Here is a 24,394-nt window from a genome sequence, read left to right on the forward strand (position 1 = left end):
ATAAAGTTGCTAACTTTATGCCCTAGGTCGTCTTAATAAGCTTAAATATGACTTTTAGATGTGAGAGAATCGAGTATTAAGCACTTAATGGAGAAAGTGCTTAATCTGTTAGTATGTTGGGTGTAACCTGGCGTACGCAGAGCGTAAGGCCCAGAGACTCAGTACGCTGCGCGTACCACGGTGGTATGCTAAGCGTATGCACGACAGATAGGCTTGGATCCATTTTGGGCCTTTGAACTGTTGCGCTTCAATTGGTCATTGGGCCTGTTTGTATTTTAGGGATGGTGGTCCAGTTTATCTGTTTTGGGCCAATGATGTTATGGTTGGGCCTTAGTGGGCCATGAGGCCCATTAATGATTTATGGACATGGACTTTGGGCCCATTATCAAAGGAAGAATATTTGGGCTTTATGGAGGGACTTGAAGTTTGGATTTTTCCATTGATTGTGTGAAGTTATAACAATGGGTAATGTTATTATTCAGTGCAGGTGGTTACAGACTGTTAGGAGAGCAGCCTTCGGATTCTACAGACAGAGGTGAGTCTCCTCATCATACCAATGAGTCTAAGGCACCAACGTTGGCCCATTAATTGTTACGTGATGTGATAGTGGGTTATGGAATATGTGATATGCTTGATTATTTGTGACATTTACGTGAAAGACCTCGGGGGGTTCCCAAGGCACCTAGTTGTAAGACCTTGGAAGGTTTCCAAGGCATCCTCGGTAAAGACCTCGGGGGGTTCCCGAGGCACGTGGGCTAAGACCTTGGGGGTTCCCGAGGCACCCGGAGTAAGAGCCTGGATGGTTTCCAGGGCATCCATATATGTTGTATGTATGGATTATGTGGTATATGTAGTCTTATGGCTAATATGATATGTGGATTGTATGTGCGGTATGCTCTGGGGAACTCACTAAGCATTAGCTTACAGTTTGTGGATTTGTTTTAGGTATATTTGAGCCCAATGGCAAAGGCAAGGCTTGATGGCGCGGCGTGCACTCTCTCATCGATGTTTTATGGGACACTTTGATGTTTTTAAATAAAGTTGTAATGGATGTGGATTTGAAAACAATTGTTTTGCAAAAAAAAATCTTAATATTTTGAGTTAGTTAATGAAATAGTATCAAATTAATTTGTTACCGGTTGAACTAGAAAAAAATGATCAGAATGCAACCTGTTACTGATTTTTAGGATTTTTTTGTATACAAATTAATTTGTGAATATTTCGTATACCGACCCGAACTGTTGAAACTTTTCTGAAGATTTTCCATAATTTCTTTATCCGTTTTATATGAAAAAGATTTTGTTATTTAGGGTTTGTTTATCGATTTATATAAAAAATGTTATTTTAGGGTAAATTGACAAATTTATTTATTTTTTTAAATTATAGTGATTATAATATATAAAATTAATTATTAGTTCTCAAAAATATTTAAAAAAACAAATTTGAATACATAGGATATTTTAAAAGTTAATAAGGGTAAATATAATATTTTGATTTAAAGTTGTACAAATATGATAATTTGATACAAAACAAAAAAAATATATGAAATTCATCCTAATTTTTTTAGGTCCTTAAATTTTTTCATATTTTCACAACTTTATTTTACTTTGTTTTTTCATTTTTTTTTACAAATTGTTTTTAGGGAAATCTCCAATAAAGTCTAGATATTTTGGGACAGTTTCCGGTTTAATCTAAATTAATTTTTGTTTAAAAAAAACAGATTACCGGCTAAAACTTCAAAATTATCATTTTTCATCTATTTCCCAAATTTAGCCAGTACCCCATCTTTTTTCGTTAATTGGTCAAAATATTAGGACTTTTTTAAAAATGCGTTATTTTTAGCCAATAACTAAAATTAGTTCAAGGGCAATCTTCAAAAAAGTCTTAATATTTTGTTTACTGTTAAACATAACTAAATAATATAGATTAGTTTAAGGATGATCATAAGAAAAATCTCAATATTTTAGTTATTGGTAAAAAATAATGTAATATTTAGAAAAGTCTTAATATTTTTTACCAATTAACGAATAAAGAAATAATACTATCTAAATTTGTGAAACTGACCAAAAATAGTTATTCCGAAGTTTTGGCAGGAACCTGTCTTTTTCTGTAAACAAAAATTATTTTGGAATTATACCATAATATGACCTAAAATATTTAGACTTTAATGAAGATTTCCCCTTATTTTTATAACTTTGTTTTTACATGTCTTTCCATGCTCCGTTTTACAAGTTTTTTACTTTGTTGTTATAAATTTTCAAAATTCCGTTTTACAACTTCATTTTTTAACTTCTTATTTACATCTTTTTCTTCGCAATCCTAAGTCTTCATTTTTTTACAGTTTTATTTTCTACCTTTTTACATGTTTTTTTTACAACTTTGTCTTCCAAGACAGTGGCGTAGCCAGGATTTTATTTTAGGGTAGACCAAATAATTTATAAAATATGAACAAGTAGTTAAATACTTCAGATGGTAACAACATGTAACAATATATAATTTTAAAGTAAATTGTTCGTTTAAATTGGAAGTGATTAATTAACTATAATAATAATAAAAAAAATATGCATATACTAACCTGATGAACGAGGAATTCATCATGGAGATTGAAATACAATTTAATATATTCAAAAAATTGTTGTCTTAATTTTTTAATCGAAAGTAGGTAAAGTATTCCATTCATTATGAATTTAAATTTTGAACGGGATACAATTTACAGTCTTAACATTTTTTATTCAATAGAAATATAAAATTTATATATAATATTTCATCTCAAATTTGTCTAGGGTGGACCAAGGTCCAATCTTGCAACCATATAGCTCCACCCCTTTCCAAGAGTGTGGACGTTGCCACACCCTCTTCTTGTGTTGATATTTTTCAAATTAATCGGACTTTACAAACATGTTTTTCAAAACGTTGGTAAATAGCAACCGAGCCAACTATGTTGATTAGAAAAACTTGGGTTATCACCGCCCAAGAATTGCAACCTTATATCCTTATTTCTACATAAATGGTATATTGTTATAAAAAGAATGTATTTTCAATCAACTTGTCTATCTCCATAACATATATTTAGAACCAATGTCTATCTATGAGGAGATGATATTTTCATTTGTATTTTTGACATATCCATTTTAAAATAGATATACACCCACATTAGATTCCCTCTCTTTTGATTGAAATGGTAGATATAAAAATTAAAATATTTTTTTAATGACAAATTGTAAAAAAAAATCATTATATTATCTTAAAATTTTAAATTTGAGACCTAGTTTATTTTTTTTTATAATTATGTCACTATATTTACAATTTTGTTGCAATATCAACCAAATGACTGATTCTACATGTTCTTCCGATAACCATTTTTTGAATTGTAATAAAGTCATTATGTTTACCAAAATTATGATTCTAACACTATGTGTTTTTCTTAATTATGTTATCAATGACGGATTTAGTATAGGGCCGACGGTTGCCCGTGCAACCCTTGACTTTTCCGGACGCAATGTAAAATTTCGAAAATTTTATTTTTTCTACTATCGTGCAACTTATGACATTCTTGTGACATCCTTACTATGAAATTTTGTGTCCGCCCCTGTATCTTATTATATTTACAATTTTGGTGCAATATCAACCAAATGACTGTTACCATTAATCCAGAGCCAGTTCATAGATATAGTTGACCCTGGGCGAAAAGAAAAAAGATGAGCCCCCAAAAACATAAATATGATAAAAATTAAATCGAAAATAGAAACACCGTTATAAAATTCACTATTAATATTAAAAAACATAAATATGGTCACAACATTACAAAAACAACTAAAGAAAAAAACTTCTCTTAACATTTTTAATTAGGTTAATTTCTTCTATATATATATATATATATATATATATATATATATATATATATATATATATATATATATATATATATATATCATACATTTTAGTAATTTTGGGTCCCTTAGAGACATGGGCCCTAGACGACCGCCCGTATTGCTCACCGTCTGGACCGGGTCTGTATTAATCTAGCGCAAGTTAGCAAATAAATAAAACTATATTTATGCTAGAATGTATATGGTTGTATATTGAAAACGTTTTTTTTTTACTTAATTATAATCGTATAATTTAATAAAGGAAAATTAAGTGATCTAATCACATTTAAAGAAAATAACCAAAAAATAGCGAAGTTTTGAAGAAGAAAAAAACATTTGTTAACAAAAAAATATATTTTAAACTGAGTTTCAGAATAATATTCCGAATTTCAGATTGAAACTTTGGATCTTCTCAAAAAAAAAAAAAAAGAAAAAAGAAAACTCTGAAATTTGAATAAAAATTCCCAAATCCGATGAACAATTTCAAAGTTTTGGAAATTTTTTTATTTTAATCTAACAAAATTAAACAACATAGTTAACGTATACTTGAAAAATCCAAAAATAACTCCAAAATTTAAATGAACCAAAACCATCATTCTTTTTATATTCATTTATATTCGTACCTGCAACTGTGAAACTCAAGAACCACGTTGGCTGCTTTGTATGTTTTGATTGTAGCTCGTATTGTAAGCCCCATTTGATAATAATAAACTGATGAGTGATGATCACGTGAGCTCTTACACAACAATTTTTGTTCGTATTACTTCCCCTGTAACTTCCCGGTGTTCTTCTTCACCGCCGCCTTTCGCCACCGAAAATTATTGCCATATATACAACTCCTCTCTTTCCATCTTCCCTGAAGTACCCGATCAAGGTCTGATTTCATGCATCATTTCTGGGTTTATGACTTGCTATTGCTTTTTTATATTCATCTTGGTGCTTTCTTGCTTGCTTTTTATCCGATGATTCTGAAGAATACGCTCTTAAATCATTCGAAGTTTCTAAATACCATCATTACTCTGAGCAATCGAATGATTTGGTGGCTTTCTATCATGATCTTGATTGTGATATATACTTGTGCTGCTTCAGATTGATTGATTTTAAGTGATCGTATGATTTGTTACCAAAGTTCCGTGATGGAAACGGAATTGTTAGTTTCTTGATTTACTGTTTCTATCAACTTCTGTGCAGTGTTTGATCCTAAATGAGTATCCAGACCAAAGGGTCAATTGGTCAGTGTTCTTGTGAATTCGAATATGGATTTGATTTTCATGTATTCTTTGTTTTGGAATTCAAGGGTTTTTGTCAAGAGGATTCAGTTTCTTTTTGGATTTTCAATGTTGAAGTTATTAACAAGAAATTAAGCATCTACATTAGTGTTTATGCATGTCTGATATGTACAAACGAACAATGAAAAATGAACGAATCTGAGTAGCTTGTTTGCCATGTTCATTAACGATCTCATTTCTCCAGCTTCTAATCATACATCAAAGTGCAATATATGCATGATAAACTGAAATAAACATTGTTACATTGCTCCAAATTGACCTTATACTTCATTTTTCAGCAAGTTTTTGTCTTCTTGAAATATGGAGATTACCAATGTAATGGAATATGAAGCACTTGCAAAGGAGAAGTTACCCAAGATGATCTATGATTATTATGCATCAGGTGCAGAAGATCAATGGACTCTTATGGAGAATCGAAATGCTTTTTCAAGAATCTTGTAAGTTGTTTCTTCACTTCACTTCATTCATTTCTCTATCCTCTTAACATTAATCTTGATTTCTTTTATACAAAAACAGGTTTCGACCACGTATACTTATCGATGTAAGCAAGATAGATATGACCACAACAGTTTTAGGCTTCAAGATTTCAATGCCTATCATGGTTGCACCTACAGCTATGCAGAAAATGGCTCATCCTGATGGTAAAGACTAGGGTTGTTTCTTTTTGACTTAATCTGGATAGAATGACTTAATGGGTTAAGCCAAAAAACCTGGCTTAATGTATTAAGACACTAACCCATTACCTATTTTCCCTTGTTTTGTTTCCTCCTAACACCCCCACGTTAAAATTGATGAATATTTGTGGAATGTGTTTATTAGAATGTAAGGGTAAAATGGTCATTTTGTATCACTCAAAACCACCTTATGTATTTAATCGAGTTTAATTTTTTACAGGAGAGTATGCAACAGCAAGAGCATCAGCAGCTGCTGGAACAATCATGGTTTAGTTCCTTACTTCTTCGTTATATTTTCTTTCTATCAGTGTCCCACATCAGTCTGACACAGTCCCATCAGTCTCAATATATATGTTGGAGTCTACCCTCTTTTTTTTGTTGCGTCTAAAATCTAGGACTCTACATATCTAACTAATTCAATTATTTACATTGGTTTTCTAGACATTATCCTCATGGGCTACTTCCAGTGTGGAGGAGGTTGCTTCAACTGGTCCTGGTGTTCGATTTTTCCAACTCTACGTGAGTACTCCCTTCTATCTTTAAAAACTTTTTTAAAAAATACGTGTGATTAATTATTTCATATAAAAGTACCCAATATATGATTAATTGTTCCCAAAACATTTCTCCTATCACTAGGTGTACAAAGACAGGAGTGTTGTTACACAACTGGTAAAAAGAGCCGAAAAAGCTGGTTTCAAGGCTATTGTCCTTACTGTTGATACTCCAAGGCTCGGCCGAAGGGAATCTGATATCAAGAACAGGTCAAACCATAGACTTCAAATTACTAATTTACCCCTCTTTATAGCTTCAATAACTGAGTTAACATGTTTCTTGAATGTGCCCTCTTACAGATTTGTTCTCCCACAAAATCTTTCATTGAAGAACTTTGACGGGCTAAATCTTGGCAAGCTAGATAAGGTGAATATGATACTATTATATACATAATCAACAATTATTAACTTTTCTTTTTCGTATTATAAATTTATAATTACATCAAGATTTTGTGATCAAATTGCAGACAGATGACTCGGGATTAGCTTCATATGTTGCTGGTCAAGTTGACCGGTCTCTTAGTTGGAAGGATGTGAAGTGGCTCAAGTCAATAACCCCGTTACCTATTTTAGTGAAGGGCGTATTAACTGCTGAAGATGGTATATGATATGAACTAATATATTTTTTTTTATTCCTAGTCCATTACATATACTAATCATGCTCCTTTATTAATAATCTTTTTTTTTATAACATTTCCATTTTCCAAAATTTCTTTTAGCAAGGATCGCAGTGCAATCTGGAGTAGCGGGAATTATTGTGTCAAACCATGGAGCTAGGCAACTTGATTATGTCCCTGCAACTATTACGGCTTTAGAAGAGGTCTATCTATACTTCACTTGATTCTTTTATTGTCCTTTGTCACACTGGACAATACTGAACTGACAGTATTGAACAGGTTGTACTGTGTTTGGCATGCATTGAACTGAGATAGTGATATTATATTCTACAGGTGGTGGAAGCTACTCAACGTAGAGTTCCGGTATTTCTTGATGGAGGAGTTCGGCGTGGGACAGATGTCTTCAAGGCATTGGCTCTTGGAGCATCCGGTGTATTTGTAAGTATAATTTTGTGGTTTTCATAATGTTTCTTATTGCACTTGAATAAATATGGATTCAAATCGGTGTTGGTTTAAACTATATAACATGTTTGTTATGATGTTTTTCAGATTGGACGACCTGTCATTTTCTCATTGGCTGTAGATGGTGAGGCTGGTGTGAGGAAGACTCTTCAAATGCTGCATGATGAACTTGAGCTCACGATGGCATTGAGTGGGTGTCGTTCACTAGCAGAGATAACACGCAACCATATTGTGGCGCCATGGGACCCACCACGTATAGCTCCTAAGCTTTAAGCTGTAGCTGAAAAATACGTGAAGTGTTATGGTTTGAGAGGTAGTTTATGTTTGTTGTAATTTAAATTAGTGTCTTTGGTTCGTGTATGGATGATAAACTAATAAAAATTTGAATTAGTGTCTTTGTTGCTCCTTCAATATATGTCCTCTAAATGAAGAAAAAAAGTTACAAAAAGGGATAATCACAAAAACGCCCGAAATGGTATGGTTTATTTGAGAAATTGTTAGTCCCAGCTTACTGTTTAGATTTGATGATGGCTTAAATGGTTGTGTCCCCAAAATATAAGCTTTCACAATCTGTCTTAGAAGATTGTGTGGATCGACAGATGGGGTTAGATTGTCTTGAATATTTAGCTTGGAACAAGCATAATTCTGTTAGAATATGTTGATCAATCTTTGTAGTAAACTGTGGCATTAAAATAAGTTTAGTGTTAAAAGTATCAATAAGGATAAAGTGTAGGGACCGTTACTATAAATATGGGGAAAATGAGTATAACCCTTTATTTATATAATGTAATCGTCTCTCTCTCTCTCTCTCTCTCTCTCTCTCTCTCTCTCTCTCTCTCTCTCTCTCTCTCTCTCTCTCTCTCTCTCTCTCTTTTTTTTTTTTTTTTTTTTGCAATTTAACCAATAAAAATGGTTATCACTTGCAATTTGGCTTAATTTTCAGGTTACCACAAACAAAAGTAAGTTTTAATCATTAAATTGTAAACAAAATATCCAAAGTGATTTTTTTTTGTCAATAAACTAAAATATAGGTATTTTTTATTTTTTTCAATGCATAATAATTTTTAACATCAAGTCTTATATATTTTAAGATTAAAAGGGTGTTTAGGATTTCATTTTGAACCTCAAAATGACCTTTAGACAAAATGACTTATTAACTTATAGTGGTGAGAAAATAATTTTTTTTTTTAAATGTTTGTCTTAACTTATACATGTTTTAAGAGGTATTTGACTTTTACAACCCAAAAAATTATAAAGAATTTTGAAAAGTTAGAAATCGCAACTTATTGAAATCTTTTTTATTTTTTTTATTTTTTTTGTTGAAACACCCTCTACATTCATTATAATCTATTTTTGTTGAAACAACCATTACAATTTGTTTGATTTTTAATATATAATCATTGTTGAGGATTTATTGCATCAAGTACATAGTTTAAAGGAGTATGAATAATCAAAAGATTCACATAAGTGGACATGCATCATAGAATCTAGGTTTTACTAGTTATAGCAATGAACTTAAAAACTAACAAAAGAAGTATAAAAATACTTACATCTTGGTCCTCAGATCATGTGGTTAACAAACAACCTTCCAATGGATAGAAAGCCCAAGATAGAACTCTTCTAATGTAGTCAGACCCAAGACTCCAAAAGTAAAACAAGGAAAACCCTATTAGGGTTTATTTGAAAATCCCATAACCCTAGAGAGGGGTTATGGATTTCGTATATAAAAGAGAGAGAGAGAGAGAGAGAGAGAGAGAGAGAGAGGGAGGGAGGGAGGGAGAGAGAGAGAGAGAGAGAGAGAGAGAGAGAGAGAAGGGGGGAGTGAGGAAGAGGGAGGGATAACGAAAGTTAAAAGCTTTATTCTTGTTATTATTTAGAAATATTACCAACTAATTAATGACCTTGGGCACCATTTCCAACTATAATAAATAAATACAATTTTTTAATTATACTTATTTAATAAAATATAAAAACGATTACAATGCATTAATTCATCCATGGATCGATAGAGAAGATGAAAAACAGTTTTGTCCGCATGGCATAGAAACTTTGTTCTTGCAATATCTCAGCAATAAGTATTCTTAATTTATATAGAATGTATATTACAATATACCACGTTGATACTAATATGTCTACGATTTTAAAAATCCAAACAACAAACGGCATACTGTATTCTTTCTCTCTTGGATTTTCATAATGGTTACCAATGTCAATAGTGGTTTCATAATTGTTTAAAAATATATTTATGCAATTAAAAAAACCGTGTTTTTGATACATATTAACCCACATGAAGATTTTTCAACAAAGTACTTTGTATATGAATGTATTTCGTATCAAATTTTGATTTAGTTCCATCATCAAAAACTGATGACACATTTCATAACAAAATACTTTTATATTTTAGTAAATAGAAGTATAATTAATATATATATATATATATATATATATATATATATATATATATATTAAAAATCAAACAAATGGTAATGGTTGTTTCAACAAAAGTAGATTATAGTTTAATCTTAAAATAGATAAGACTTGTTAAACTTATTATGCATAGACCTGACAATGGGGCGGGTTTGGAGCGAATCGACCTTGATCCAAACCCTTTTAACAATTTCCAAAATCCGATCCAAACCCGCTCCATAACCCGCAAGGTTTTCAATAATCAAACTCATATCCTTATCCACCGAATCAACTGATATCCAAACCCGCCCCGTAACCTGTATGTTTTTTGAATAATCAAACACATTTTAATTAAATCATAAAATCACATTTCTTAAATGAAACAAATGTTGATTTAGAAAACACATTATATACTCGAAGACTTTCTATTGAAATTAAAATCATTATTGTAATTACTTTCAATTGGTTTTTGACCCTCGATTGCATTGATAGAGAATAAAAATTACAAACTTTCTTCCAGTTGATAAATGAATTTATTGATTTATAAATGAAATTGGTGTTTACATGATGAAATATAAATGAAATGACATCATGATTCTTGGGAGAAGACTGGAAGTCTAGAAGTTGAGTCCCCGAATCTTATGTATAAATAGTTTAGTCTTTGGCTTTTTCTCTTTGGACTTTCGATTGGAATTTAAAGTAAAATTTAGGCAACATAAAATATAAATTTATAATTCTAAAATTTATATGGGGCGGATTATAAATGGAGCGGATCGGTGATGATCCATACCCGAGCCTTTTAATAAAAGTGTTAGCGGATACGGGTCGTTAACCGGTAAACGGATCAAAAACTATGCTCCAAACTCGTATAAGTGTTAAGGGTTTGGATTGGATCAAGATCAAAACTCGTTCCATTGTCAGACCTAATTATGCATTGAAAAAAAAATTATACATATTTTGGCTTATTGACAAAAAAAGTTACACTTGATATTTTGTTTACAATTTAACCATCAAACTTGCGATGATTTGCAGTAACCTGAAAATTTAGCCAAATTGCAAATAATAGCCGGTTCTGGTGGTTAAATTGCAAAAAATAAATAAATAAATTATGGGTAACTTTGTCAATAAAACCAAAATATAGTAACTTTAATGCATATTTCTCTTTTTCTTTTGGTTTTTGTGTGTAATAAACACATTCAATTCAAGAAATAATTTTATTTGGATCATTATTTGTTGATTTCTTTTACATTTCTTCGTAATTTATCATTTAATTCTTCCGTAAATACACAAGTGGTAACAAAGCTTGGAATGTTTGAATTTTTCTCAGAACGTGGGTTTAATTTGGAGGTTCTTGACTCAATTTTTATTTGATTTCTTCGACATTTCTTCATAATACATATATTTATTTATATTGGAGTTTTGAATTCATAAAAACTAGGAGTTACATCTCTGTGATGCACCAGAAACCTTATGTATGTAGAATAACAAAAGAAATTATTTACAACAATGTTAAGTTTAACGGTCAAAAAAGTGCATCCAAGGTTGGTTTGGAGAAACAAAAAAAATGTCGTAATATATTCAAAAGATATTACCACACGATTAACAAATACTAATTTTTAATTTATCATTTATTATAATTTTATATATTTACAAAATAGGTATTTAGATAACACTTAAATGATTAATTATATAAGATAAATCTACGAGGAAGGAATATAGAAAATAATAGGAATGTTTAGGTTGCGTTTAGTTACGGAAAAACAATTTTCATTTTCCGTTTTTTGTTTTCACTTTTCGATTTTCGTTTTCCGTTTTTATTTTTCATTGAAAAGTTTAGAAAACGCGTTTAGTTAAACTTAATTTATTTTTCATTTTCAGTTTTAGAAAATTAGAAAACGTGTTTAAATGTGTATTTTTCTATCGGTTTTCATTTTTAGAAAACGGTAGCGGTGGTAGGGTGTGGGTAGGGGCGGTGACGGTAGCGGGTCGGCGGCGGTGGTGGTGATGAGAGGCGATGGTGGTGGCGGCGGCAATTGTGTCAGTGGTGGTGACGGCGGCAACATCGGTGGTGGTGGTGCTAGTGACGGGTTAGTGGTGGTGGTGATGGTGATGGTAGGTCGGTGATTGTCGTGGTGGTGTTGGGTTGGTGGGGGTGTGAGTGTGTGTTTGTGTGTGTATATGTGTGTGTTTGTGGGGGTAGGTGTAGGTTTGTATGTGTGGGTGTGTGTGTCTGTGAGGGTGGGGGTAGGTGTGGGTTTGTGTGGGTGTGGGTGTATGTTTGTGGGGGTGTGGGTGGGTATGTGTGTGAGTGTGTTTGTGTGGGTGAGTATGTATGTGTGGGTGGGTGTGTGTGGGTGGGTATGTATGTGTGTGTTTGTGGGTTGGTGGGTGTGTGTAGGTGGGTATGTATGTGTGTGTGGGGGGGAGGGGGGTTGGTGTGTGTGTGTGTGTGTGTGTGTGCGGGTGAGTGTGTGTAGGTGTGGGTATGTATGTGTGTGTGGGGGGGGAGGGGGGTGTTAAGGTGGGGATAGGTAGAGGTGGATGGGGTGGAGTGGGTGTGTGTTTATATTTTAGAAAAAAATTGGAATTAGAAAAATGTGGAAAACAATGATTATCAGTTTTCCAAAAATTTCCACATTCTTTGTAATTTTAGAAAACGGAAAATTTTCATTTTCCGTGAAAATTTTAGAAAAATAGACGAACTAAACGCGTTTTCAAAATTTTCATTTTTCTTGGAAATTTTTTCCGGAAAACGGCCCATTTTTCTGCAACTAAACACACTCTTAGAGTTCAGCAAAATATTTTTCAATTTACCATTTAGTATAAAATATATATTCCTAAATTAGTTATTTAGATTACAATTAAATATGTAAGTAAATCAAAATAGAATATAGGAAACAATTGAAGTGATTGTGGTTGAATAACATAATAGTAAGGTTTTGTTTGTTTTTTATTAAAAACCTCTTCAAACCTCTTCTTGCTGCGCGGCGCAGCACACGCGCAACACTTTTTTTCCCGCAACTGTTTGTTTTTTCGCAGCCTTCGAAATTAAAAACCTCTTCCCGTCCTTTGCTTGGGACAACACTTGAAAATTGCTTCTAACCTCTTCAAAACTAAACCAAAAAAAAAAAAAGCGGCCATCTCCTTTCTTCCAGCAAATCGATCGTGAGGAGCTCTCCAACCTCAACTCGACATCGTGTCTTCTCAGCCCAGTTATCACCGGCGCAACCACCACCCACCGGCACAACCCCCACCGGCCTCTCCTCTTCCGTCGGTCGTCCTTCCAGGTTAGTTTTCTTGTTTTTTTTTTCGTTTTTGGCTGCTGAAGGCAGCGATTGTCTTGAACCTTTCTAGTTTGTGTCTTGAACCTGAATCGATTACCTTTCAAGCTTGTCAATAGAATCTCTATCACAACATGGGATCTCAAACAATCAAACTTGAACCAGATTTAAAATAATCAATGAACGATTTTTGTTGTGCAGCTTCATTGGTGTTTTACTTCATTGTTCATGCTTCATACTAATTGTTTGATTTTTGTTGTTGAATCTTTGATTTTGCTTGTTGGTGCTAATCTTATCAAATAGTTCATGCCTTATATCAAATAGTTGTTCTTGAATCTTTGTTCTTGCCCCAATTTCTTCAATTTGTGCTTAAAATGTCATATGTTGTTGCTTAATTGTAATGAAATATTGTTGAATTATTGCTGAATTGTCACTAATTATTGCTGAAATGTCACAAATTGTTGTTGAATTGTCACAAATTGTTGCTGAAATGTCACAAATTGTTGCTGAAACGTCATGAAATATTGTTCAAATGTCATAAAATGTTGCTGAAGTGTCATAATTGTTGCTGAAATATGAATAATCTTTGTTGAAATTGATTATGTTCATCATTACAAGTTGTAATTATGCTGAAAGTTGTTGGTATTAGGTCATGTGTGCTAAAGTATGTATTCCATATGGTTTTTTTTATTAGCTAGTGCCTCACCTGAGCAACCTTCTAGTGCCTCCCCTAAAGCTTCTATTACTGCTGATGATTTAGCATTGGAGATGTAGAAAGCTCTACGACATTTGACTCAAGGGCCAACAATTCCCCAATGTTTAGAGAAGCTAGAGTTACTCGAGTTAGGCACGGTTGACCCTCTACGATTTGTTGCTTATCATATTTTTGGAGGGACCATGAATATGAGAGAGATGTGGGTAAATTTGCCTAATGATCCACAAATATTAAGAGGGTGGATCGAGATGACAGCTACAAGTTTAGGAGTATTGAAGGATGGAAAGATTGTCCATTAAGTTTACATATTTGAATTGTTTAGATTTTAATTGTATGTGTTAGAACTATGTGGTTATGTTTTTTGGTTATTTGGTACTTGGATGTTATTTGTAGTATGTGGTTATTTGGTACTTGAATGTTATTTGGTACTTGAGTTTTATATTTTTTTATTTGTAGTATGTGGTTATTTGGTATTTGAATGTTATTTGGTACTTGAGTTTTATATTTTTTTATTTGTAGTATGTGGTTATTGGTACTTGTGTTGATTACTAGGTTCCTAATGGATCACGACAAAAAGATACTACTCATAATTCTAATGTACGTGTACGTCCGCTACTTTTGGAAAAGGGGTGTAAAACGAGTGCGGGACAACTATTCGGAAATGACGGGACATGAATTTACGTTAGAGTTACTTCACCGTAATCGTCTACAATGTGTTGAAGTGATACGCATGTCCCGTAAATCATTTGTCCGACTATGTGCTCATTTTAGAGTAAACTATGCGTTAAATGATAGCAAACATGTGTCGGTTGAGGAGAAGATGACTATGTTTTTTATGATGATCGGTCATAACCAACGTTATGTGATTATCAAGCGGAGATTTCAACACTCAAAGCAAACAGTTCATAAGTTTTTTCATGAAGTGTTGGACAAAATGTTGCTTTTCGCACATGACATTATAGTGCCAACTTCTTTTAATCCGAATCCAAACATTCCAGGACATAATAGGAGGCTACGACGGGTGTTCAAGGGAGCAGTTGGTGCACTTGATGGCACCTTGATACATGATGTTGTCCCTGCAAACAAACAGGATTTATATAGAAGTAGGGGAAAAGGCGATTGTTACCAAAACGTATTGGCAATATGTGACTTCAACATGATGTTTACGTTTGTTGTGGCCGGTTGGGAAGGGATAGCACACGATTCTAGAATTTTATCAGAAGCATTAGCAAATCCACATGCACCATTCCCACTTCCACCACCAGGTAAATTTATGGTTATTGAAATAGTTTTATCTTAGCTTGAAAAAATAAATGACTTTTTTTTACAGATAAATATTATCTTTGTGATGCCGCTTATGCAAACATTCGAGGTTTTATGGCACCGTACCGTAATGTGAGGTATTGGCTTGGAGATTTCCGTCGAAGACGTGCATTAACGAATAAAGAAAAATTTACCCATGCACACGCAAAACTTCGGAATGTCATTGAGCGTGCTTTTGGTGTCTTGAAAGCACGATTCCCTATATTGAAGAGGATGACACCATTCTTATTGGTTACACAACGAAACATTACCCTAGCATGCTTTGCGCTTCATAATTTTATAAGAAGAGAGGGACTACGTGATGAGTTTTTTGCACGATATGACGAACCAAATGCCTTGGTTCGGAATAACAATGCAGTCGTTGATAATGATGAAGATGAGATTCCAACACATGGTACTGCAGCGGATCGTGAATATATGACTCAGTTAAGAGATGAAATTATCGAACAATTGATGCAAAATATGGAATGAAAATTATTAAAGTTTGGTTGTATGAATTTTATTTAAAAATGTTATTGTAAGACTAATTTGGTTGTTTGAATTTTACTTCAATGTTTTAAGATTACAATTATTAAATTTTTGGTATTAAAAAACTATTATCGGTTTATTAAATTATTTTATTTTAATTTTTTTAATATCTGCAGCAGTCTGCAGCCGTTAAAAAAACAAACATGCTTCTCATTACAGTCTGCAGCACTTTGGTCCACCTCTTCTGCTGCAGAGGGCGGCAGAGGTGGTCCGCAGACTTCAGACAGTTTCACTTTGAAAAAACAAACAGCGCCTAAGTGAAAGTTGATAAAATATAGTACTGAAAACATCTAGAATATTAGAGTATTTTGGTTGAAGAAAACAATGATCTGTACATGGACATGTAGTCGTTTTTTACACCACAAATAAAAAATAAAAATAAAAAGGTGTTGAACATGATGCAATGCACCAGAAAATATGTACATATAATAGGCAAAATATAATATACAATGAAATGATGTTTTATATGTTTGTACAACCTTACATAAATAAAAACGGATTTCTGAAAAACACTAATTTGTAAAATGAAGAAATCTTTAAGAAACATGCATAAAAGCAAAAGCATAAAGATCTTTGTAAAAAAAATTCTAAAGAAAACTAATTTTATAGATATTTCATAAAAATATGTTGTAAAAATATGTAAAAAGGTAATATTATAAAAAAAGAAAATGAATTTCCAAATAAAACAATTTATAAAAAAATCTTAATGAACACGAATAAAACAACAAATGTATATATAAAAAGTTAGGTTTAAATGATCAAATCCATATTCTAATAAATGAATAGTTTTAATCTTTTATTTATAAGTGTCATTCTAATACAACTTCTTATTAATATTATGTCATGTGTCATATAAATATATTAGACAACTCATTTCAAAATTCAAATTTATATTTTCTAATTATATTTTAAATTTGAAGTTATAATAACTTTAAAATTTTGATATATCTCTTAATTAATAATTTATTTAAAATGACTTATTTAAAATAACTGATTAATAATTATAAATTTTATTATAAAAGTTTAATTAATTTTATAATTGTGGTTCTCACAGGTTATAAACTAATGAGACAATAAAATTATGTGAGACATGGAGACCTATTCTTAACCAATTATTTTTCATATCAACAAAAAATATTATAAAATTCAAAATAAATAGAAATTCCAGAAACAAAATTAATATTATTTTCATTATTATTTATCCAAAAGATAAATTACCATTTTTTTTTCCATTACGTGTATATTTTTTAGAATTTATAGAATATTTTAATATTATACTAAAATATTGTATTATTTTTTTTAGAATACCATAGAGTATTCTAATAAAATATTATGCATATAAGTATTCCAACACAATATTATAATCTTTTAAAATATACGAATAGAATATTATACGTACAATTCTATTAGAATATTCGTATATGTACATTTAAAAACAATGATTTTTTTTAGATAAAATAAATAACAAAAATAATATTTATATAAAAAATTTTGAAATTTTCAATTTACTTTGGATTTTAGAATTTTTTTTTTTTTTTAGTTTTTTATCTCAAAATAAAGTTAAGATTATGTCTTCGTGTCTCACAAAAAATTCATTGTTTCAAATGAAATTTTACCTATATATAAATACTTGTAAATTTAAAATAACCAATATGTATAACCCGCTAGGCAACATATATTTTTGTGTTGTTAGGGTGGTTGGAACTTGGAATAGCACGGGTTGTGCCTAATATTTACTTCTAAACAATATTTGAGACGAATAAACTAGTACTATAGTTACGATTTGTGGATTGCCAAATGTTACTATTTAAATTTGTTAAATATTAATTCAAATTGGTTTTTTCGTTTATCATGTGATAAAATCAAGACGAAATTGTGAAAGTGTTAAATAATATGAAAAACCTATATGACCAAAAAATCAAAACAGAAAGCAACTTTTATCATACACCAAAAAATGATCATTACAATTTCAAATAACAACTCAAATTATAGAATACATTTTAATATAATTAAGTACAGATAAAATAGACAATATTACATTGTATTTAAAAACAATATGACATTTAATTTAAACTACTAGTTTTAAATAATATTTATGATATAACAATTTAATAATGTGAGTAAATTACAATATCCAGTTCGTTCTGAATTTCCAATCATCTCTATTCTTTTTATGGAAGGAGAAAATACATAAACTCTTACTAATGACTAAAAATCATTAAAAAAACATATTTTCAACTTAATGATTTCTCAGCTAATAATTTATTTTCATGAAATTTTTGATCGATTTGATTTCTCTATTAATGGTATCTCGATCGTAATGAGTAATTTCATTTTTCTGCTACATATTTTTGTAATGGTGTGTATTGGATGGTGGTTTTGATTTGGGAAAATGACTTATGAAAGTAGCCACTTCTTATGTTTGTTCACATGTTTGACAACTTCTTCTTTATTATACACATAAAGCCAACTAACTTGTTTTATGTGTTCAATTTACACCAATATTATTGGCTAACGTATGTTTTAACCGGCTGACTCAAATTAACTCACTTAAAAGAAATTATGTGGCATATTACATGTTCATTACACCCTTTTGTTCGAAATCGACTTCATTTAATTAGGGTTCCTCATATTTACTCCCAAATCGTCCCCGATTAATTAAGTTTTCTCATAAAGCAATCGATCGAAGCAGTAGAAGCTCATTGTTTGGAATTGAAGTTGGGACTTGAAATCGTCGACTGTAACATGTCAGAATCATCTAACGGTACGTATCTTACAGTAGATTTTCACTACAATGGAAGGTTTGCACCAAACCCATTAGTGTACTTAGACCTTATAAGAATGTCAGTTCGTGATGTGGATTTTGGTGGCATGAACTATAGAGAATTTGTGTTGTGGGTTACAAAGCAGACTAGAAGAAGGTGTGAAATTTTGTACTATTATAGTAGAAATGAAACATTGGCAAAAGGTATTAGAAGAATCGACAATGATGCTAAATATTTTGAGTTATTGAAGATGATTACATGACTAAGAACGAGCTAAGCATGAATGTTTACATTGACCATCAAAATGAACCTATTCTTGACTGGGCCGATAAGGAGGTGTTAACAGGTGATGAGGTGTTTGAGTTGGTAGAAGATGATGATAAGGACTCATATATTTCAGATATAATGGAATGTGATCATAAACCTAATAAAGAGGTGCATACTTTTGACAAAACAATTGATGATGAATTTTTGAACAAGTTGTGTGGTAAACCCATTCCTAATAGTAATGAAGAAGAAGTAAATGATGATGATGATGAAGATGATGAGGTTGTGTCCCTGTCTTTGAACAAGTTGTGTGGTAAACCCATTCCTAATAGTAACGAAGAAGAAGTAAATGATGATGATGAAGATGATGAAGTTGTGTGGTTTCTTGATCTTCTGATTGATGACATTGGAATGAGAGTTGGGCATGGACTAACCATAATATCAAACCAACACAAAATAATGTTCAAACTTCCCTTATTGATATTTTTCATACTTGATATGTTTAGGCTTATGCTTTGTATGTATTGATTATACGAATTAATTAAAGTTGTGAAGAAAAGTGTTCTAGTTGCAGAGCATAGGCCATGTGCTAGGCACATCTATGCTAATTTCCAGAAGATTTAAGGGTCAAATATTTAGGAAGTTGTTTTGGAGAGATGATGGATCTACAATTCAACAAAATTTTGAGTACCATATGAATGAAATCAAGAAGCTAGAACCAATGACTTATGAACATTTGATGGAAAGGGACCCTAAAACCTGGTGTAAAGCATTTTTTTCACGGTGATAGGAGTTGTGATGCATATGAAAATGGTGTTTCTAAAATTTTTAACTCATTGATTGAAGCTTCTAGGAAGAAACCACTCATTACCATGTTCGAAGAAATCCAGATTTATGTGATGGCAAGGGTGTGTATCTGCAAGAGCAAGGGTCAATCTTGGGATGTAAATATATGTCCTTCCATAAGTTGAAGTTAAAAAAGCTTAAGGAACAACAAAGGTAATTTGTTGTTGCTTATATGTTTGACATTTTTAATATTTTCTAAATTATATGTAATTATGGACAGGTTTTGGCAAGTGGTAGCTTCTGGTTATATGTAATTTGATGTGAGGCTAAGGTCTGATGGATATGTTGTAGACCTTAATACCAGACAATGTGGATGCATGGCTTGGCAGTTAACATGGTATCCTTGTATGCATGTAGATGCTGCCATTTTAAGCCTCAATAGGGATCCTAAGGACTACGTGTCAGAATGGTTTACTACATCAATGTATGCAAGTTATATAGGTATAACATTAGGTCACTGAACTGTAGTTCTATGTGGCTTGAAGTGGACTACACCAAACCATTGCCCCCTAAAAAAAAGGAGGCTACCTGGAAGACCAATAATGAAAAGAAAAGGGGATCAGGTTGAGAGGGAAGCTAAGGGAACAAGGCATATGGTCTCTAAAAGGGGAATGGTCTTGAGATGTATCATTTGTAGGGAAAGAGGACATAACAAATCAACATGTCCTCAAAGACCAAATGATGTACCATCTACTTCAGGTTTACAAAAAAAAAAAAAAAAAAAAAAAAAAAACCCTAAGAAACAAGGTATTGTGTTAACTTATCTGATATTTTACACTTATGTACCATTTCTGAACTTTTGCCCTCTTATAGGTAAAGTTGATGTTCAAGTGGACATTGAAGCTGAATTGGAAGTGGAACGTGTAGTTGTGTTTAAAAGTGAAAGTGATAGTGACTTTGAAAGTGAAAGTGAAGTTGAAGCTGCAAGTGATGTGGAAGTTGCCATTGAAGTACCTGAAGTGGAAGCTAACATTGAAGTTCCTGAAGCTGATGTGGAAGCTAACATTAAAGTTCCTTTAGTTCAAGATGAAGTGGAACAGGACATTCAAGAAGAGGTTCAAGATGAAGTGGAACAGGAAATTCAATTTAACATTCAAGACTAGGTTGAAGATGGTGTGGAACATGAAATTCAAGATGATGTGCAACAGGAAATTCAAGACAATGCAGAAATTCAAGTTAGGAAGAGGACAAGAAAAACTTCAGAAAGAATTACAAAGATTATGCTAAGGAAGAACATAGGGAGGAAAGAGGGAAGCAGTAATGAACACCCATTGGAGGTTTGATTTTAATGTCTTGTTTATATTTTGGCATAACTTTTGGTATGCATGTTTTGGAATTTTGGGTCTTGTAATAGCTTTTGGCACAATAGGACAAACTTGACACATCTTTTGGGTCCCCATATTTTGGAATTCATGTTTTATGATACATGTTAGGGAATCTTTTGTATTGTAAAGTACTTTAGTACGTGTTTTGTAATGGCTTTTGTGATGTTTACCATCTTTATTTAAGTACATGTTTTGTAATGGATTTTGTGATGTTCATAATACCGTTTGTGTTCCTTGTCTTTAACATCTTTTGCACAAGTTCATTATATATCAAACTTTAGTCATGATACATCAAAATTATGTTACATTAACTAAAACACATGCTTTAGTCATAATACATCCAACTTTCATTGCATACAAAACTTCATGAACTACATGATTTATTCAAAATACATCAAATAGGATATAAAGAGCACATCAAACTTTCAAAACTACATCTTTAACATACAAAAAAATAACACAAATAATGCAAATTTATGAGTAAACAACTTTCACTTCACTTTATCCAGTTCTTGTCTGAAGAACAAATCAGAGTTCTTCTTTTCTTCCAACTTCTTCATGCATATACTAATTTTGTTTTCCAAATTTCCAAGCTTCAATGATAGGTTGTAGATTTGTCCCAAATCACCGTTCTTCTCTACTGCATAGTCATCCTCTTCCATGCATTCCCAGAAATTACATTTTGGAGTTCTTGCACTTTTCAATAAAAGTATAAAAAGGTTAAACTGAAGAGAATATGAAGAAGAAGATTCAATTACAGATAATAATAAAAAACTAATTTACCAATGAGTTTTGACAAACTCGATTTTTTTTCCAGGATTGTCGAGTGTTTTGAAATCCTCACGCGAGATGTCATCTCGCACTTACATGGATGGTCAGTTTGCAATTCGACATTGTGTTTAGAAGAGACAAATGAAGAAGAAGAAGCCAATGTCGATCTAGGGCCTTAACATACAAACGATCCATATAACACCCTTTATATAATGAACTAATGTGTACTATGTCACGTAGATGCCACGTATTATGTTGTATATGCCAACCAAGCCTTGATTTAGCCACATCATCTGAAACAGGCATTAGCCGGTAATATTGGTGTAAATTGAACACATAAAACAAGTTAGTTGACTTTATGTGTACAAAAAACAAGAAGTTGTCAACATATGAACAAACATAAGAGATAGTTATCCTCCTAAGTCATTCTTCCTTTTGATTTTGCTTTCAATCACTTTGATTTCTTTGTTAATTAGAATCTTCAATCGATTTGATTTTTGTCAAAGACGTTTGTAGGTTTTGATTTTAGGTGGTGATGTGTCGTTAAACCGATGGTGGAGAATGTAACACTCGTGTTTCTAGCCTAGGCATTTATATTGAGTTAATAGTCTAGTTTAACCTTTGTAACTCATTTTGAAGAAATGAAAAGGAATTATGTGAATATTATGTGTTTTATGCTTAATTATTAGGGCTTAATTAATTAAGAATAAAAAAATAAGCGTCAAAATTAAAGTGTGAGATAAGCCCGATATCTTTACATAAAGTTGTAGTGGTCGAAACAAGGATTTCGGGGATATAAAGAATACCAAAATCCAAGTTATAACGAAGAAGTTATGACCTGTCGAAGTTTCGCGACAAAACCGGCACGGTGCTGAATGTCGTAAAAAGTGAGTTTTTGATAAACTACTTTTTAGCCTTATTAATCTAAACGAAAGTCGTAGTATTCGTTAAACCGAGAAGTTCGATAAAAAGAACACCCAAATCTGACTTCGTATGAGGAAGTTATGATTTTTCGAAGTTTCAGCGTAGCAGTAGACAGCTAAAAACTCGAATTTTAGATCGAGCAATTTTTAACCGACACAAACTAAACGAGAATTGAAGGTCTCGTCATTAGGAGCACAACGGTAAAAAGTCTGACGAAAACGGACGTCGGATGAAGAAGTTATGAATTTTTAACGGATTTCCTGTCCCGGTCTGTTAAAAATAATAATATAAAATTTAAAGTCCAAATTAGCCGACGAAGTCTAAACAGAAGTTGTAGATCGTAATTTTAGCTACGCGTGCATATAAAGAACGTCAAAAACGGAGCTTGTATGCGAAAGTTATGGATTTTAGAAGTTTTGGCGCGAAAACCAAGAAATTTCGCATAGTCACACTTTGCCACGTCACCCTCGCCTAGCATGCGCCACGTGTCCTGCTGAGTCACCAGGCTGCTGAGTCACCGCATCTGCTGAGTCATCCGAGCACATGGCCCTATCCGAAGTGGTCCAGTGAAGATCCGACGCGTGCTTTCTCCCTCGTATCCGAGCCCTTGCAGAAGCCACGAGCTTCCCTCATCGGATCCGGACTTCGGTCCAATCACAGGCCGCCAGCAGCTCCTTCGCACGCGCAGACCTCATGCGAGCCTCCCCCCTGCGATCCTTCTCAGCCGTCGGATCAGAAGACTCCTAACCGTCCGATCAGAAGCTTCCCCCTATAAATAGAAGGCTGCGAGCCTTCTCGGATAACTTTAAGAAATTGCCACTTTTAACCCCTAAACCCATATTTTCTTCATTTTAACATCCCGCAAAGCCCCGGTATTGATTGTAAAGCCCGGAATACCCCACGAAGTGCCCAAGAAGCCCGGAAAATTTATCTTTTCGGTTTCGAAGCCCGACTTTTACAAAGCCCGGTTTCCCAATAAAACTCCCGGTTTTATTAGAAACAATCGTTTTAGGAAACGAATTGTTGCCCGATTATCATCAAATCATGTGAGTGTATAGTCACTTTCATTTTGCACATAGATATGAAGTATTTACCTTATAATACGTGCTATGTGTAAATATATTAATTATTTATTTGAGGTAATTGTTGTGTTGATATTTTATACAAGTTTTAAACTGTATAAGTATTTTTATCTACAAATATGTTGGGTAGAACATGGGTAGATTCTGATGTGTGATAAAATAAAATTGATGAGAGGCCTCGATGTGTTTTGAGATCCAGTCATCTAGCGGAGTTTGGATGACGACCACAGACTTTCTAGACAGTCCAATGGGAAACATTAGCAGGTCCGCAACCTGTAGGTGTTAATGAACTAAGAGTGTTCATTCGCTGTACTCCATCCCCCTCATGGTTGCCTTTAGGACATGTATGGCTGAGGAAACCCCTTAGCAGTAGTGTCCATCCCGATGATATTCTTTAGGCTAGGTCCCTTTTGATAAGTGTTTAGGGACATAAAGTGAGGATAACGGGAACGGATAATCAGGGTTATTGTTGATTGATGAACTTAGTAAGTTTATTATTATTGTGGGTTGAAAACCCTATATGCTCACCAAGCTCCCAAGCCTGACCCACTCAGCTTTTTATGTTACAGGTAGTGGACCCCGAGCATAGTCGGAGGACAACGAGAGATTTTTGGATTATAGGCCAGTAGTTGTAAATAACTGTTGAAAGGCTTATAATGTCTTGTTTATGCTTTTGATCTGTATCGGAACATGACATCC

At 32.7% G+C, this 24,394-nt stretch overlaps 2 protein-coding genes across 2 annotated transcripts; both read left to right on the top strand.

The window, feature by feature from the left end:
* The first annotated feature begins 4,566 nt into the window (after positions 1-4,566).
* LOC145101451 (glycolate oxidase 1-like) lies at positions 4,567-7,873 on the top strand. The gene is made up of 11 exons (XM_079038654.1): positions 4,567-4,743; positions 5,437-5,595; positions 5,675-5,799; positions 6,053-6,099; positions 6,274-6,351; positions 6,469-6,593; positions 6,684-6,750; positions 6,851-6,983; positions 7,103-7,203; positions 7,334-7,438; positions 7,550-7,873. Exons 2-11 carry the CDS (start codon positions 5,459-5,461, stop codon positions 7,733-7,735), a joined length of 1,104 nt encoding a protein of 367 aa, XP_078894780.1. The 5' UTR covers positions 4,567-4,743; positions 5,437-5,458; the 3' UTR covers positions 7,736-7,873.
* Positions 7,874-14,525: 6,652 nt separating this feature from the next.
* LOC145098308 (uncharacterized) lies at positions 14,526-15,658 on the top strand. Its single transcript, XM_079035945.1, has 2 exons — positions 14,526-15,129; positions 15,195-15,658. The coding sequence occupies exons 1-2, from the start codon at positions 14,526-14,528 to the stop codon at positions 15,656-15,658; spliced, it is 1,068 nt and encodes a 355-aa protein (XP_078892071.1).
* The last annotated feature ends 8,736 nt before the right edge of the window (positions 15,659-24,394 follow it).

The sequence above is a fragment of the Lactuca serriola genome, chromosome 4, assembly GCF_051521515.1.
Source record: "Lactuca serriola cultivar US96UC23 chromosome 4, Lser_US96UC23_V15, whole genome shotgun sequence".
In the NCBI taxonomy this organism is placed as follows: Eukaryota; Viridiplantae; Streptophyta; class Magnoliopsida; order Asterales; family Asteraceae; genus Lactuca; species Lactuca serriola.

Bases quoted from the DNA above. Each gene is read 5' to 3' on its own strand.
- LOC145101451 (XM_079038654.1), top strand. From the start codon at position 5,459: ATGGAGATTACCAATGTAATGGAATATGAAGCACTTGCAAAGGAGAAG. The intron at 5,596-5,674 runs GTAAGTTGTTTC...ATACAAAAACAG, and splicing joins AATGCTTTTTCAAGAATCTT to GTTTCGACCACGTATACTTA. The intron at 6,751-6,850 runs GTGAATATGATA...ATCAAATTGCAG, and splicing joins ATCTTGGCAAGCTAGATAAG to ACAGATGACTCGGGATTAGC.
- LOC145098308 (XM_079035945.1), top strand. From the start codon at position 14,526: ATGACGGGACATGAATTTACGTTAGAGTTACTTCACCGTAATCGTCTA. The intron at 15,130-15,194 runs GTAAATTTATGG...TTTTTTTTACAG, and splicing joins ATTCCCACTTCCACCACCAG to ATAAATATTATCTTTGTGAT.